The sequence below is a fragment of the Castanea sativa genome, chromosome 2, assembly GCF_040712315.1.
Source record: "Castanea sativa cultivar Marrone di Chiusa Pesio chromosome 2, ASM4071231v1".
In the NCBI taxonomy this organism is placed as follows: Eukaryota; Viridiplantae; Streptophyta; class Magnoliopsida; order Fagales; family Fagaceae; genus Castanea; species Castanea sativa.
The window spans coordinates 37,180,310-37,197,304 of NC_134014.1; the positions used below are offsets into that span (position 1 = coordinate 37,180,310).

At 41.1% G+C, this 16,995-nt stretch overlaps 2 protein-coding genes across 3 annotated transcripts; both read right to left on the reverse strand.

Annotated features, from left to right (window-relative positions):
* Positions 1-1,703: 1,703 nt before the first annotated feature.
* On the reverse strand, positions 1,704-3,675 carry LOC142625283 (uncharacterized). Its single transcript, XM_075798967.1, has 2 exons — positions 2,812-3,675; positions 1,704-1,727 (listed from the first exon to the last, which is right to left on the reverse strand). The coding sequence occupies exons 1-2, from the start codon at positions 3,673-3,675 to the stop codon at positions 1,704-1,706; spliced, it is 888 nt and encodes a 295-aa protein (XP_075655082.1).
* Positions 3,676-11,887: 8,212 nt separating this feature from the next.
* On the reverse strand, positions 11,888-16,753 carry LOC142625855 (receptor-like cytosolic serine/threonine-protein kinase RBK1). Of its 2 annotated transcripts, XM_075799593.1 has the most exons (9): positions 16,560-16,716; positions 16,400-16,468; positions 15,780-16,232; positions 13,821-14,078; positions 13,346-13,500; positions 13,165-13,244; positions 12,937-13,072; positions 12,550-12,699; positions 11,888-12,451 (listed from the first exon to the last, which is right to left on the reverse strand). In XM_075799593.1, exons 2-9 carry the CDS (start codon positions 16,413-16,415, stop codon positions 12,293-12,295), a joined length of 1,407 nt encoding a protein of 468 aa, XP_075655708.1. In that variant the 5' UTR covers positions 16,416-16,468; positions 16,560-16,716; the 3' UTR covers positions 11,888-12,292. The 2 variants fall into 2 exon arrangements, with proteins under 2 accessions (XP_075655708.1, XP_075655707.1); XM_075799592.1 differs by having other exon boundaries at positions 16,400-16,753.
* Positions 16,754-16,995: the final 242 nt, after the last annotated feature.

The window sequence follows — 16,995 nt, forward strand, 5'->3', positions numbered from 1 at the left end:
GTATTTGGCTGACGGTCAAGCACAATACAAGGATGCAAACCGTATCTTGGGCGCAGAGCTGAAGGATTTTAAGGAAAAGTTGGCGGAGGAAAGCCGTCGTCGTAAGCAAGAAGAAGAGGCTAAGCTGACGGTGGAGAAAGAGCTGAAGTCCATCCTAGTCCAGGTGGAAACGGCTAGGAATGACGCAGTGACGAAGTTTAAGGACTCGTCATCTTTCATTGACGCTTGTGCTGCCTACTACGGGGACGGGTTTGAGGATTGCTTGAAGCAAGTGAAATCCATTTATCCTGCCTTGGACTTATCGAAGGTTTCTATGGACGAGGCTATCCCGTCAACCCCCGCAGGAGACATCGTCAATGAGGAAGGTGACGATGCTAATCAGAGGGATGATAGCGTTGTCCTTGCTCAGCCAGCCACAGACCAGCCCGTCAGCTTGACTCCAGCGAATCCTTCTGGCAACGACCTATGTGCCGTCAGCCCTTCTATTCCTTGCGTCCCGCCCTTGGTTGCTGATGATGACGGAAGATCTCAAGATCCCCCAACTGCATGAACCCTAGCACATTTCCCCCTTCTTTTTCTTCTTCTTCTTCTTTTTTTTTTTTATTTTTTTTTAAGGAAAAGTGTAGACGAACTGTAATACTTGACGCCCGTTTTTTCTGGGCCTTTGTAAAGACATTGTTTGTGTCAATCTTAATATTTTGCCTTATGTTCAAAGCATGTTTCTCTCTTTTTATGTTAAAATCTCTTGCTCGTAATGATCCCGTCGCCTGTAGATGACAGCGTTGTTTTAATTATTTTAAAGTGAAAAAACGACGTCAACCTGTCCATTCTTATCTTTAAAATTTTAACCTTGTGCTTATCAATCTTTTGACGGCGTCAACCTTTACAGCGTCAGCCTCCTTTTAACTCGGACCTTGAGCTGCTTTATCAAACCGTCAGCTTCATGAGCAATGGTATTGACTATTGTTTGCCATATATCCATCACGTTTTGGTGCCGTGAGTTTTTCTTTTAATTAACAACCTATTTTAGGATGTTTGCTATATACCCGTTACTTTGTACATGGCAGCGTCAACTTCACCTTCTGATATAGGTAAGTGACAGTTTCGATAAGGGTAAGTGACGGGTTCAGTATAACGCTCAATAAAGAGGTCAAATCAGCATTTTGTTACCCGTGCACTTTATGTACTTAGTGATTTGGTGGGAAGAGCAATAAAGTCGTCCACTCTTTGTACTTAGATGTAAGGTCGTCCAATTTGTGGACGTAGTTGTGAGGTCTTCCACTTTGTGGACTTAGCCATAAGGTCGTCCAACTTGTGGACTTAGTTGTAAGGTCGTCCACTTTGTGGACTTGGCCATAAGGTCGTCCAACTTGTGGACTTAGTTGTAGGTTGTCCACTTTGTGGACTTAGCCATAAGGTCGTCCAATTTTTGGACTTAGTTGTAAGGCCGTCCACTTTGTGAACTTAGCCATAAGGTCGTCCAATTTGTGGACTTAGTTGTAGGTCGTCCACTTTGTGGACTTAGCCATAAGGTTGTCCAACTTGTGGACTTAGTTGTAGGTCGTCCACTTTGTGGACTTAGTTGTAGAGGATTTGCTGTTTTCTACAAGACATAATAAACTTACTAGTCGTTTCTGAATAAACCTCCTCTTATTATGATGAATGCATAAGTAAAATTTTGTTCAAAAAGGAAAGATAAACTTTTAGCCCTTTGGACTTAAAATATACTGTAGACAGGAATAAACTAGGACAAATAATTAAAGAACATAAACTGGTAATGAGGAGTAGTGTTCTGCTTGCTATCTTCTACTGGTAGTACTTTCTGAGATGCTCGGCGTTCCATGGGTGTCGTAGCTTCTGCCCGTCAAGAGTTTCTAAGTGATAGGTGCCCTTTCTTAGCCATGATATAATCTTGTAGGGTCCTTCCCAGTTTGGGCCAAGCTTTCCTTGTGCGGGATCTCTGGTTGCGCCCATTACTTTCCTTAAAACAAGGTCTCAGACTTTGAAGTCTCGGTGCTTGACTCGGGAGTTGTAGTGCTTGGCCACGAGGTCCTGGTATCGTGCGAGTCTCTGCTCAGCCACCACCCTTACCTCGTCAATTAGATCCAGTTGTAAACGAAGCTCTTGATCATTTCTTCCCTCGTCGTGATTGTCCACCCTATAACTCGTGAGTCCTATCTCGGCTGGAATGACCGCTTCACTTCCGTATGTCAGCTAGAAAGGGGTTTCTCCTATAGGGGTTCGTACTGTCGTTCTGTATGCCCATAACACACTGGGTAGCATCTTAGGCCATATGCCCTTTGCCCCCTCGAGCTGAGTCTTGATAATTCGAAGCAAGGATCGGTTGGTGACTTCAACTTGTCCGTTTGCTTGAGGATGGGCTGGGGAGGAATAATGGTTCTTGATTCCTAACTCTGAACAGAAGGCTCGGAAGGAGTTGTTGTCAAATTGTTTACCGTTGTCCGAAATTAAGACTCTTGGAATTCCGTACCTACAAACAATGTTTCTCCATACAAAACTCCTTATATTCTTTTCAGTGATTGTGGCTAAGGCTTCAGCTTCAACCCATTTGGTGAAGTAATCGATGCCGACGACGAGGAACTTCAGCTGCCTTGCTGCCATTAGGAATGGTCCCATGATATCCAACCCCCATTGGGCGAATGGCCATGAGGCGGTTATGGGGGTCAATTCTTCCGCCGGCTGCCGAATGATGTTGCTGAACCTTTGACACTTGTCGCAAGCTCTCACATAAACCTGGGCGTCATTTTGCATTGTCGGCCAGTAGTATCCGGCCCGAATCAACTTATGTACCAATGACCGTGATCCAGAGTGGTTGCCGCATATCCCCTCGTGTACTTCTCTCATAACATAGCTTGCTTCTTCGGGGCCTACACATCTTAAGTACGGTCGAGAAAAGCCTCTTTTGTAGAGGACGTCCTTTATCAAGACAAACCGTGCTGACCGGACCTTCAGCTTCCTTGCGGCCTCCTTCCCCTCAGGTAGCGTGCCATCTTTTAAGTAGGAGATCAAGGGGGTGGTCCAATTGTTTTCGGAACCAATTTCCTGTATGTTGACAATGTCTATTAATGGTGAGGGCTGAGTTAAAGAAAGTACCTTGTCAATGGTGATCATAGGCTTCGCAGATGCGGCTTTGGAAAGACGGTCGGCATGTTCGTTTTCTCCTCTTAGAATTTGGAATATTTTGGCTTGTAGCCCATCTATTCTCTTTTTCGTTTGCTCCCAGAACTTCTTCATTTTTTCGCCCTTGCACTTGTACTCGCCGTTTACCTGGCTTGTGACGACTTGGGAGTCGCAGTGAACAACTACGTTCGTGGCCCCTACAACTTGGGCAAGGTCTAAACCTGCTATCAGGGCTTCGTACTCAGCTTCATTGTTAGTTGTAGGAAAATCGAGGCGAATCATACATTTGAGCTCGTCGCCTTCCGGAGATTTAAGTACGACCCCTACCCTTCCAGCCTTCTTGTTGGACAACCCGTCAGTGAAAACGCTCCATTGGGGATTTTTTTCCTCTTCGCCTTCTGCGTTGGTGAACTCCGCAATGAAGTCGGCACTTGCTTGTCCCTTGATGGCGATGCGGGGGCGATATTGTATGTCAAATTCGCTTAATTCTATCGACCACAATGCCATTCGTCCGGCAGCCGCAGGGCTGCCCATTGCTCATCGCAAAGGTTTGTCAGTTAGGACGACTATCGTATGGGCTTGGAAATATGGCTTGAGTTTACGGGCCGCTGTAACCAAAGTGAAGGCAAGTTTTTCCATGGGGGGATATCTCTCTTCTGCACCATGCAATGCCTTGCTCGCGTAGTACACAGGCCGTTGAACCTTGTCGTCTTCTCTAATTAAGGCCGCACTGACAACTGTCGGGGAAACAGCCAGATAGAGGAACAGTTCTTCTCCTGGTTGTTAGGGGCTTAGTAACGGCGGCAAAGAGAGATAGACCTTCAGATCTTCGAACCCTTGTTGACATTCGGCCGTCCATTCAAAGGATTTTTTCAATGTTCGGAAAAAAGATAGACATCTATCTGCCGCCTTCGACACGAATCTACTAAGCGCGGCGACCCTGCCTTTGAGGCTTTGTACTTCCTTCATATTTTTAGGAGGGGCCATTCCCATAATGGCCTGAATCTTGTCCGAGTTGGCCTCGATACCTCTTTGGGATACCATGTACCCTAAGAACTTTCCCACCATCACTCCAAAGGCACACTTGCTTGGATTGAGCTTCATGTTGTAGGAGCGAAGAGTATCAAATGTTTCCTTGAGATCCTCCAAATGAGCTTCTTCCCTTTGACTTTTGACCAGCATGTCGTCGACATATACTTGGACGTTTCTTCCAATCTGTCGTGCAAACATCTTGTTCATGAGCCTCTGATAGGTTGCGCCAGCGTTTTTCAGGCCAAAAGGCATGACCTTGTAGCAAAAGAGGCCTTGGCTCATTACGAACGAAGTCTTCTCTTGATCAGCTTCATCCATTCGGATTTGGTTATACCTGGAAAATGCATCCATGAAGCTCAGCAGCTGATGTTTGGCCGTAGAATCCACCAGGATGTCGACCCGCGGGAGGGGGTAGCTGTCCTTGGGGCATGCTTTGTTTAAGTCCGTGAAGTCGACGCACATCCTCCATTTCCCGTTGTTTTTTTTTACCATCACAACGTTTGCCAACCAATTGGGGTAGTACACTTCCCTGATAAATCCTGCCTCTTGCAGTTTGCGGACTTCTTCTGCTACTGCTTGATCTCTTTCTTGGGCAAAGGTTCTTTTCTTCTGTCGGACGGGTGGGAAAGATGGTGACACGTTCAACCTATGCACCATGACTGATGGGTCGATTCCTGGCATGTCTTCGTGGCTCCATGCGAACACGTCCCTGTTTTCTTTTAAGAAGGTCGTGAGTTTTTGACGTATCGCCGGGTCGGCTAGGGTGCCAATTTTGGTCGTTCGCTCCGGGCGAGCTTCGTCGAGAAGTACATCTTCGAGTCTCTCGACGGGCTCTGTCGCCACCTGACGTTCCTCTATGTTCATGGCCTGAATGTGACTGTCCATCTCCATCATGGCCACGTAACATTCGCGTGCGGATACCTGATTTCCTCTCAATTCTCCAATTCCATGATCAGTAGGGAATTTTATCATCAAATGGTATGTCGAGGTTACGGCTTTCCATGAGTTGAGGGTTGGACGTCCTATGATGGCATTGTAAGCCGATGAGCAATCGACTACCAGGAATGTTACATTCCGGATGACTTGCTGTGGGTAGTCTCCAATGGTTACTGCCAAAGTGACAACGCCAAGCGGAAGTACCCTCGCTCCTCCAAAGCCAACGAGCGGGGCGTTAGTCGGAACTAGTCGTTCCCTTCCAATTCCCATTTGTTGGAAAGCGGGATAGTAAAGGATGTCTGCTAAACTACCGTTGTCTACGAGAACTTGGTGTATGTTATAGTCTCCTGCCCGTATGGTGACGACCAAAGCGTCGTCATGGGGATGATGAAGGTGCCGGGTGTCTCCTTCTGAAAATTCAATGGGGGGATTGTCAATCCATGACCTTTCAAGTGCGGGACTTGTCATCTGGACGTTCTGAACCGTTCTGAGGTATGTCTTTCGGGCTTTCTTGGATGACCCGGCGGTTATGGTGCCTCCTACAATCATCCTTATATCTCATACAAGTTGCCTGGGGCGATCATTGTCTCGCCGAGGGGCTTGATTTTGTGGCGGGTCCGCCCTCTCCTTGTTGACGAACCTCTGCAACCTTCCTCGCCTAATAAGAGCTTCTATTTGTTGTTTCAAGTCGTAGCAATCAGTGGTGTTATGGCCATGATCTTGATGAAAACGGCAGTATTTGTCCCTTGGTCTCCTGTTGGGATCTCCCTTCAATTTTCCAGGAAAGGCCAAAGTTTCTTCATCTTTAATCTGCATTAGTACCTGGTCGATGGGCGCGTTTAGGGGAGTGAAGTTCGTGAATCTTCCTGTAGGCGGCTTGGGTCGTCGATCATCTCGTCGCTCTCTGGTTCTTGCCCTTTTTCGTCCTCTGTCCGGTTGTGCATCTTCCTGTCTTTCCCTTTTTCTGGGCTTGTCCTCTCGGGCTAGCAAGGCATCCTCTGCGTTCATGTACTTCGTCGCCTTGTAAAATACATCGGACATAGTCTTCGGGTCATTCTTGCATAGAGAGAACAAGAACTTACCCTTTCGTAGCCCGTTTGTGAATGCTGCCACAAGTATCTTGTCATCTACCTCGTCTATCGAGAGGGCTTCTTTGTTAAAGCGGGCTATATATGATCTTAATGTCTCGTCTTCTCGTTGCTTAAGACTCAATATACATGCAGTAGACCTCTTATGCCGGTGACTTTCGATAAAGTGTGATACGAACTGTGCGCCTAATTCCTTAATAGTGCCGATGGAATTAGGCGTCAGCCTACTGTACCAATCCCTCGCAGGCCCTTTCAAAGTGGTGAGAAAAGCCCTGCACATGATTTCATCCGGTACGCCCTGAAGATGCATTAGGGTTCTAAAGGATTCCAAGTGATCCCATGGGTCCTTGGATCCGTTGTAATTCTCCACGTGTGGCATGTGAAACTTTGGAGGACGAGGGCATGAATTCACAAGCGTTGTGAAAGGCGAATCTGTCTTGTGGACGAGGTCGTCCAGGTCGCTGGATACTCGTCCTCTAAGGGTGTTCATCATCACGTCCATACGTTCCCTCATCTCCTGCATCTCAGCAGCGATGTGAGTCGGCAAGGTGTCCGAGACGGATGGTCTGTTGGTCTTTTGCCGCTCTGGTCTAGTTGGAGCATTGCTGCCCTCAGGTCCTTCCGCGTTCCTTCCTTCTGGACTAGCACCCTCCTGGTCTTCCTCTGGTGCACTTGGGTGTGCAGTCCTTTGTCGCAATTGTTCCTCCAAATCATGATTCTACATGGTGAGGCGCTCAACCGCCGCTGCAAGCGTTTGGACCTGCCTCTCTAGAGCTGTGGCGTGCAATTTGTCGCCTTGATTGTTGTTTGTTGCCATCGATCGAGTGAGTACCACGCAACTTTTTGTCTCAGGAATAGAGCAAGGCTGAAATACTTGAAAACGTTCCCACAGACGGCGCCAACTGATGATGCCGAAGAAATCACCAGTAAGCTGCGAGCACTCTCCAGATCGAAGCAACACCTGCGAAGAGAAAATAGAAGATCGAACATAGAGCACCGGTGTGGTGCCGGCCAAGAACCCTCCGACGATCAAGCTAGAGTCTTTTAAACAACCCTAGAGTGCCAGAGTTGAGATAACTGTGCGTACCTTGGATTATGAGGGTTTTGGGGTATATATAGTGGCATGGATCCGAAATAAGCGCCTTGGTGAGGAAGTACTTTCCTTCTAGGTGAGTAATTTATGAGTTTTGCATATTATCTAGAGCCTTTTTCCTTATAGGAGTCTTTTTAACTGGGGCCAAGCGTGTAGCGCAAGAATTTTCCTTATATGCACGTATGTAGAAGACGAAATAGGTGAAGGATGAAGGTTGGGTTATTCCTTCAGCTCTCATTTACTAAGGTCGTCACTCTACGTACGTCTCCTATACGGTTGTCAACCTAAGTACCTCTCCGGAAAGGCCGTCAGCTTGGGACCTTCAGTCGTGAATCCGTCAGCTAACACTTTAACCTAACGTCGTCACGTATAGGATGCGGCTTAGAGCATCAAAAGGAGACGTCCTAATGACAATGGCTGACGGGTTCTATATTCCCGTCACCCTTCTTAACGTATTAACAATCTGTAAAAAAAACATCACTATCACAATCCTTCTCAAACATCTGCTGCCATCAAACTGTTTTAAGTCTTAGTGGTTCCAGAGGAAGAATTCCCATCACTTCAAGCTTTGCCTAGTAGAGAACCAGAGATGCAGCAGATGTGGCAGAAACACATTGCTATTTATGTTCAATGTATGTGGACTAAAAACAATCATACAAGTAGAAAGGAACAGAAGCATCAAAGTAAAGAGATTGAGACAGCACCGAATAACAGAGAAGCAAGGCTGCCGTGCGGGGAATATTGAAGGACAAGATGCAGACCACCATCTATCCCGAAACCAAGCAATCGAGCAGCATTGGGATGGTCTATGTGTGCAATAATTCCAACCTCAGACAAGAATTCGCTTATACTCGTCTTTCTTCTCTTTCTTTGTTATCTTTTTAACTGCTACAACTTCACCATCAGATAAGCACCCTTTGTACACCTCTGCATGGCCCCTTTTCCAATCAAGTTCTCTATCAAAGTTTGATGAACAAATTAGAACCATAGTACAATATAATAGTAAATAGATACTGACAATTTAACTAGAATTTTTGTACTGAAATATTCAATATGATTGGACTGAGATTGTTGTTAGATCATTGACAACAACTAGTCATACGGGTGTGAAAAAAGCTTGTCAACAACCCATTGATTGATTTATAGTTCCGCAATTAGCTGCATAAAGTTGGACTGCAGAGAAACTAAGACCGACTAACGATTAATATGTAATTCCAAATTCAGAGACTAACGGAGAAAATCTTAGGAAAACGACTTGCTGCTTGGACTTTTACTTACACCAGAAAAACCTGTAAAAACAAGAGCATGTCTTGGAGAACTGGACCATGCTAATGTAGACAACATTAGTCATAAATATACACAATTCAGAATAAATCCAACAAATTCAGCACTAACATGCAAAATTAAAAATATGTACTCGTCAACCAAACCAATCACAACCCCCAAGTCAAGGCGTTTTTCATGGAACTTCTTTTCAAATGGAAAAGTCTTTCTAAGCTGTTTGAAATACGAACCAATTTGACGACTTGTTCATTATCAGAAGCAGTTTACAGTTAACTGTCTTAACTTTACTGCCACGTGGGTCAATCAGTTCTGCTCCACAAATCACTTTTATTTTTCCATTCAATAAAAATTGGGTCTAGGGGTCAGCTCCCAAAGAAAAAGTATATTGGGCCAGTCCCAATAAGTGGCGGCTAGTTGACTAGTTGCCAATTTCTTTAGTCAACATTGTAGTAGTTGATACTTGATAGGTTCCCACCCTTTTTTTTTCTTTTCTTTTTTTTTTTCTTTTTCTTTTTTCATTTTTGAGGTTCTATCTAGGACCATATACAAGCCATACTGCATTCAACTAGCTAGGATTATATGGTTTTTGAATGAACTAGGATTATATAGTTAAGTAATGCTATATATAATTTGAATGTTTGAACTCTAAAACATCCCATAAGATGTCATGTACAACCTTTTTTTTGGTAGGTGCAATGTCACGTACAAGCTATAGGGATTGAAAAGAGACTATTACTTCATTTTAGTCAACCGAAATGGACTATAATATTTGGACTTAAATGACGAACTGTGAATATTAATTCAATTAATTTGGATTAATAATGGTCTAAAGGCTAACTAATAGAGGATTCATCTCCTATTTCTTTTCCCAACTCACAAGTTTTATGGAGATCACATGCATGCTTGTCAGGAAAAGGCTTAGGGCTTAAAGGGCGTACCTTGTCACTTTTTTTAGAATTTTTCACTGGTTGCCTTACTGATATGCCATCTTGTCCCAAGTTCAAATTCAAATTCTTGGAATTTGTGAGGCTTGGTAGAGTAGATGGACCCACCTGCTCTGCCTCGATGTTTATCGAGTTGGAGGTCGTCGGAGTTTGCCGACCATTTGAACCTTCACCTTGTCGTTCCTCAAAGCCATCGCTATCTAACTTCATAGTTTTTTCAGGTCCACTTTTGGAACTTCCATTAGCTCTTAACCAGTCCCCGTACTGCCTGAGAGCTTCAGGATTTCTTGAAAATCCAGAGCAATGTTTTTCATCATGACCAAGAAAGTCACATTGGAAACAAAAACTGGGGAGCCTTTCGTACTTAAAGGTAACCCAATACTTTCCTCAATTCGGATTGACAATATTTCCACCCCTTCGTAGCGGCTTATTGATGGGTAAATCCACATGTATTCTCATAAATTTGGCTTGCTCCGATAGCCAAGATCGCTTGTCTGACTCAATATATTTCCCCAATCTGTTACCTAGGTCTCTACCAACCCCTTCAAACATACTTTCAAATGGGAGACCCCATACTTGAATCCAAAATGGGGAATGGGTGAACGAAATATTATTGACCGATAACCCCTTTGTCCACTTGAATAGGAGTAATAGTTTATTGTCGAAATTCCATGGACCATTACGCTCAACCCACTCCATTTGATATCTTGAGTTAAACTTGAACTGGAGAGTTTTTTTTTTCCAACATCTACAATCCTTAAATCTGAACCCATCTTCCAAGCAGACCTTAAAGTACTCTTTAAAGCTTGCATATTCTGGTGCCGATTTGCTAGAGGTCGACCAAACAAACTCAAAGCACACTCCTCTAATAGGTTTGATCTGCTAGTGGTTGAGATGGATATGCTTTCTTCTTCTTCGTTTGTGAGTTGGAGGTGCTGTAGTCCGTTGATGATTGATTGATCCGGGATGTTTGAATTTTACATTGTGAAATTTCAAAATTTAGAATTTACCCCCTGAAGTTTGGGATTGGTTGAATTTTGCATCCTGACATTTTAGATTTTAGATTTTACTCCCTCAAGTTTGGAGTGTTTGGATTTTACTCTCTCAAATACTAAAACTTTAGGGATTAAAATCCAAAAACTCTAAAATTTAGGGGTTAAAATCTAAATTTTAAAATGTTAAGGTGTAAAATGCAAACACTCCCAAACTTCAGAGGGTAAAATTCAAATTTTGAAATTTCAGGGTGTAAAATCAAAACACTCTTAAATTTTAGAGGGTAGCATTCAAATTCTGAAATTTCAGGGTATAAAATCCAAATACTCTCAAAATTTGGGGGTGTAATTTGCAATTTACCCTAATTAATATGTTTTAGTCACATAACTAATATATTTGTAAAATTAACTTAACGGCCAAAAAACCCCTAATTATCTAAAATTTGATGCTATTACTATAGTTTTGCTTGTTTTTAAAATTGAGTATTGTAAAGACTTTTCTGGCTCAATTAGTACTTTCTCTCTGTTTCAATAGAAATTTCCTCGTTCTCGAGGCACTCTTGAGGATGTAATTTGATTTTGTGATTAGGGATTGTGAGCCTGTACTTAAACGAGGAATTTTATCAAATGGTGCTTGTGTTTCACTAATTTGAAGACAGTAACATAAATATCGCAAGTCTTGAACTATATTATCATTAATGAGGATTTCGACTTACACGAATAATAACTAATCTTGAGGTTTATTCTGTTTCATCATTTATTAATCTCTATGCGGTAAGTAGCTTTCTTGCAGTAAAGTAAGCAAACGACTACACTATTAAGCTTAATACTATTCTATAGAGGAAATATAAGGAAGAATATGAGTGTGTTGGTTGCCTCATTTCTAAAATCTGACCATTATTTATCCTTGAGCCTCAACTATTACGGTATTACCAACAGTTTCTCTAAGCCATATTTTTGTCCTGACCTCAATTCTTTGAGAAATTTCATATTTTGATGTGTTATCATTCGTTTCTTGATTTTAGGAGTAGTTCCTGAATTGTGCTATTATTCAAATTTTTTTTTACGGAAAAACTCTAGCAACATATCTAAACTCACGTCTAAATCTATTATAAGTTTATGTATCAATTGATGCATCAAATTAATTTTTTCACTAAGTACCGTGATAGTCCTATGTGTAAGTATTATAATCTAATCACAAGTTGACACTCGTGTGTTGTCAAATTAGATATGAACTTGGGTTTGTCTTTAGGCTCATTTTTTGTATTTTATAACTACCGGAGTTGATTGTACAACCATTCGTCATATGTTTAATTTGCATGTCACATTACCATATGCCATCTGTTTTGAAAATTTTGTCAACAATGTTTCTAAAAAAAGAAAAAAAAATTGTCAACATTATTGCAATAATATACATACATACCGAGTACTAGTTTATACAAACAGGGAATTGAAGCTGAAACCAGAAACACATTCAAGCTTTTAAGTAAATTGTTGGATTTCCAATTTTGGAAATTGCAATAGAAAACACCCTGTACACATTGTTTTTCCCTAAAGTTTCTCGTGGAGAGTTTTATCCGGTAATCTTGTGCTCTATAGGTTTAGGACAGACAACGATGCTTAATGTTGAAGCCTGAGGAAACATACTTGTAGCTGGTGAAAATAACTTCACCCACAGAACCGCTGGACCATACCATTTTATGAGTCTCGCAAAAACAATTTACAAGAAGGAACTCTTGCAGCTGCAGCAGAAGTGACAATGGAACAGAATTTGAGGATTAATTACTCCATCACAAGTTGCCTATGACAATTGAGGTCGTTGAGATAGTTTGTGCAAGTATAATCTTCCAGGTCACTAGCACTGAAAAGGTGTGATCTGGCTTCTGTAAACTTCTGTTTCAGTTCAAGGGGTCCATCATCAGCCTTTAGTAGCTGCACAAGCTGCAGTCCACAACTTTGCATCAGTAATCAAATCTTGCAGCTTGATCATGAGAAAGTTAAAATTAACCCGATACAGAAAAGATGGCATATTTTCATACCCGGTTCATGTCAGGACGCATGGAAGGTAAGTGGTGGATGCACATTGAAGCCATGTACATAGCGCGTCTCATCTCACTAACATCATATGCATCTCCTAACCGAGGATCTGCTAATTCCTTAATATTATTCGTGTCCAGCAGCGGTTTTGCCTGTACATCACCAAAAACTAAATGAGTAGTCATTTATCTTTGTTAAAAGTATTTCGTAATCCATAAAGATATTAGCAAATAGGAAACACAAAGCCCAAATATTGCAGCCTAAGGTAGACAGTCAGTCTTGGTGCCCTCAAAATGTTTTATGAACGAATTTTGTAGTCTGACATGATTATCCCTATAACCATTGATTGGACCTCGCTCACAAAAGTTTCAGCATTAACAAAACCATACCCAGATGACAAGACTTTTTCTACTTGAATCAACAGCACGGCGGCCAGTTATGATCTCCAGTAATAAAACTCCAAATGCAAATACATCAGTTTTCTCATCAACAATCCCATGCATAAAGTATTCTGGGGCCAAATACCTGAAGTTCATAAAAAAATTTGTAAGCCCAGATGACTAAAAACTTCTGAAATGAGAAATGCTTCTAACAAATGATTGAAACTGATGCTTAACCCGAATGTGCCCTCAATAGGGAAAACAACATGGTGAGCCCATTTTTCTGGCAGCCACTTTGCGAGTCCAAAATCAGAAATCTGCAAGTTATAGGTGAAATCACAAACTTCAACATATCCCATTTTAGGGACTACATTATACATAAATGTCAATTTTAGCCCTTGAGAAGTAGCAAAGATACCTGAGCATCGAAATCTTGGGTGAGTAACACGTTGGAGGCTTTGATGTCTCTGTGAATAATTCGCCTGTTGCATTTGTGATGGAGATATTGCAATCCTTCCGCCACCCCTACAGCCACCTTAAACCTAATCTTCCACTCCAGACACTCAGATGAACCTGAAATGCTGAATGTCTCTTCATGAGCCAAATAAATCTATAAGCATTGGCTTACTTTGTTTTTCTTATAACTAAACTAGTTATTCGTGGTCATATTTTATACAATCCTTCTCAAACATCTGCTGCCATCAAACTGTTTTAAGTCTTAGTGGTTCCAAAGGAAGAATTCCCATCACTTCAAGCTTTGCCTAGTAGAGAACCAGAGATGCAGCAGATGTGGCAGAAACACATTGCTATTTATGTTCAATGTACGTGGACTAAAAACAATCATACAAGTAGAAAGGAACAGAAACATCAAAGTAAAGAGATTGAGACAGCACCGAATAACAGAGAAGCAAGGCTGCCATGCGGGGAATATTGAAGGACAAGATGCAGACCACCATCTATCCCGAAACCAAGCAATCGAGCAGCATTGGGATGGTCTATGTGTGCAATAATTCCAACCTCAGACAAGAATTCGCTTATTCTATCCTCGTCTTTCTTCTCTTTCTTTGTTATCTTTTTAACTGCTACAACTTCACCATCAGATAAGCACCCTTTGTACACCTCTGCATGGCCCCCTTTTCCAATCAAGTTCTCTATCAAAGTTTGATGAACGAATTAGAACCATAGTACAATATAATAGTAAATAGATACTGACAATTTAACTAGAATTTTTGTACTGAAATATTCAATATGATTGGATTGAGATTGTTGTTAGATCATTGACTACAACTAGTCATACGAGTGTGAAAAAAGCTTGTCAACAACCCATTTATTGATTTATAGTTCCGCAATTAGCTGCATAAAGTTGGACTGCAGAGAAACTAAGACCGACTAAAGATTAATATGTAATTCCAAATTCAGAGACTAACGGAGAAAATCTTAGGAAAACGACTTGCTGCTTGGACTTTTACTTACACCAGAAAAACCTCTAAAAACAAGAGCATGTCTTGGAAAACTGGACCATACTAATGTAGACAACATTAGTCATAAATACACACAATTCAGAATAAATCCAACAAATTCAGCACTAACATGCAAAATTAAAAATCTGTACTCGTCAACTAAACCAATCACAACCCCCAAGTCAAGGCGTTTTTCATGGAACTTTTTTTCAATTGGAAAAGTCTTTCTAAGCTGTTTGAAATACGAACCCATTTGACGACTTGTTCATTATCAGAAGCAGTTAACAGTTAACTGTCTCAACTTTACTGCCACGTGGGTCAGTCAGTTCTGTTCCACAAATCACTTTTATTTTTCCATTCAATAAAAATTGGGTCTAGGGGTCAGCGCCCAAAGAAAAGTATATTGGGCCAGTCCCATTAAGTGGCGGCTAGTTGACTAGTTCCCAATATCTTTAGTCAACATTGTAGTAGTTGATACGTGATAGGTTCCCACCCTTTTTTTCATTTTTGAGGTTCTATCTAGGACCATGAACAAGCCATACTGCATTCAACTAGCTAGGATTATATGGTTTTTGAATGAACTAGGATTATATAGTTAAGTAATGCTATATATAATTTGAATGTTTGAACTTCAAAACATCCCATAAGATGTCATGTACAACCTTTTTTTTGGTAGGTACAATGTCACGTACAAGCTATAGGGATTAAAAAGAGACTATTACTTCATTTTAGTCAACCGGGATGGACTATAATATTTGGACTTAAATGACGAACTGTGAATATTAATTAAATTAATTTGGATTAATAATGGTCTAAAAGCTAACTAATAAGGAGAAAAAAAGCAACTTTACTACCAAGTGCTAACAATGCATCTGTCACACTACGAGAGTTTCACTTTCACAACCTACTAAAGTTCTCCACCACTCAAACCTTATTTGAATTTTTTTCTCACTTAAGATCCTTAGCATATGACCATCTTTCTGGTCACTTGCGAATAATTATTTTTGGTTTCACCTTTAAAATTTCACTGGTGAGAATCTATTTTTGCATTATAAACTTGAGTTATTTTATTAAAAAAAGAAAAAAAATGTTACATAGTAAATTATGGTTGGTGGACTTCAAAATCAAGCGAAATGAGATAAGGGATTGATTCCTTGTGTATCATCAAAATAAGTGGGTATGTGAATCATCTATTAGTAATAAGTCCACTAACATGATTTAAAAAAAATCATAACAATAATTAGTCTACTAATAAGATTTCTCAATCGATTAGGTAGAGTAGGTTTTAGCTCTAATATTTAGATATTTAGAAATAGAAAAAAAATAAAAATAAAAATAAAAATAGAAAAAGACAAAGGAAAGTAAAAGGAGGAGAGGGGAAAAATGTTTTACCAGAGCTAAAATTGTCTGTAGCAGCCGCAAGTTCAGCAAAATCAAAGTTCCTCCAAGAAGGTTTGGGTATGGGAATCTCATGATTCTCACCGCATTCAATTCCATCCTCGGCGCTTCGAATCCTAGCCAATTTCCTCCTCAGATAATTCTTCCTCGAAAGATCATAGCTGGCAGTGAAAGAAGATATGGTTGATAACCTTCTCATCGATTTCTTCTTCAAACCATCGATCACAGACTTCCACTGCGACCCACCACCATGGCTCTGACTCTGACTCTGACCCACCATAGATTTCTGGCTCGTTGGAGAAACACAAGAAGATGAGCTAAAACTACTGCTAGTCCCACTGTGGTCTGAGTCATTACCCCCCATAATAGGAATGTCCAATACAGCTCTTGGGGACGAGTCATCTTCTTCTGCTTCTGGGTTTTGCTTTGTTTCTCCTTTGCTAGTCTCTGTGTAAGCCATAACATATTAAATAAATAAATAAGCTGAAACGTTTTTTCTTCATCGAAGCCAATAATTTACTTCATAATTGTGGCATTCAATGAAAAGCTACGTTTTCTCAGCAGAGACAAAAGAGATAAAGTTTGACATTAATTCAAATAAAAGCCAAATTTACCTTCTTCAACAGACATGGTTTAAGGTTTTTTCTTTTGCTTTGGTTCCTTGATTGGGTCAAAACCCAGAACTACAAGCTTGAAAACATGAGGCTCATAAGGAAAACATTAAAAAAAAAACCAACCAAAATAACAAACAAACAAACAAACAAGAATATCCACCGCTACATTAGGGGTGTGCAAAAATGGTCTAAGAAGAAAGGAAGCAGTGGAGCAAAACAGAGAAGAGCGTTAACAACAGAAGGGTATATCTTAGGGAAGTGGTTATTCTTTGAAGGTTCAGAGACTTGAAAAGCAAGGGAAAACCAGCACTGGTAATGGGATGATTGGAATATATGCTATATTTATACACATACACTGTTCAATTTTTTTGATTTTTGGATATGTTTTGTAGCTAGTAGAGTTGTTGATGTTGTTGGGGTGACGCAATCCCGACCGTTGTTTTGACAATCGTGATTTTAGGCGTGACTAACGCCCGTTTAAATGCGCAGGAAGAGGAATTTATATAACTAAGGGTAGTTTGGGGACTCAGTCACTAACAGTCAGAAAAGATTTTTTTTTTTAAAGCAGAAAAATAGAAGTAGATTTTATTTAGATA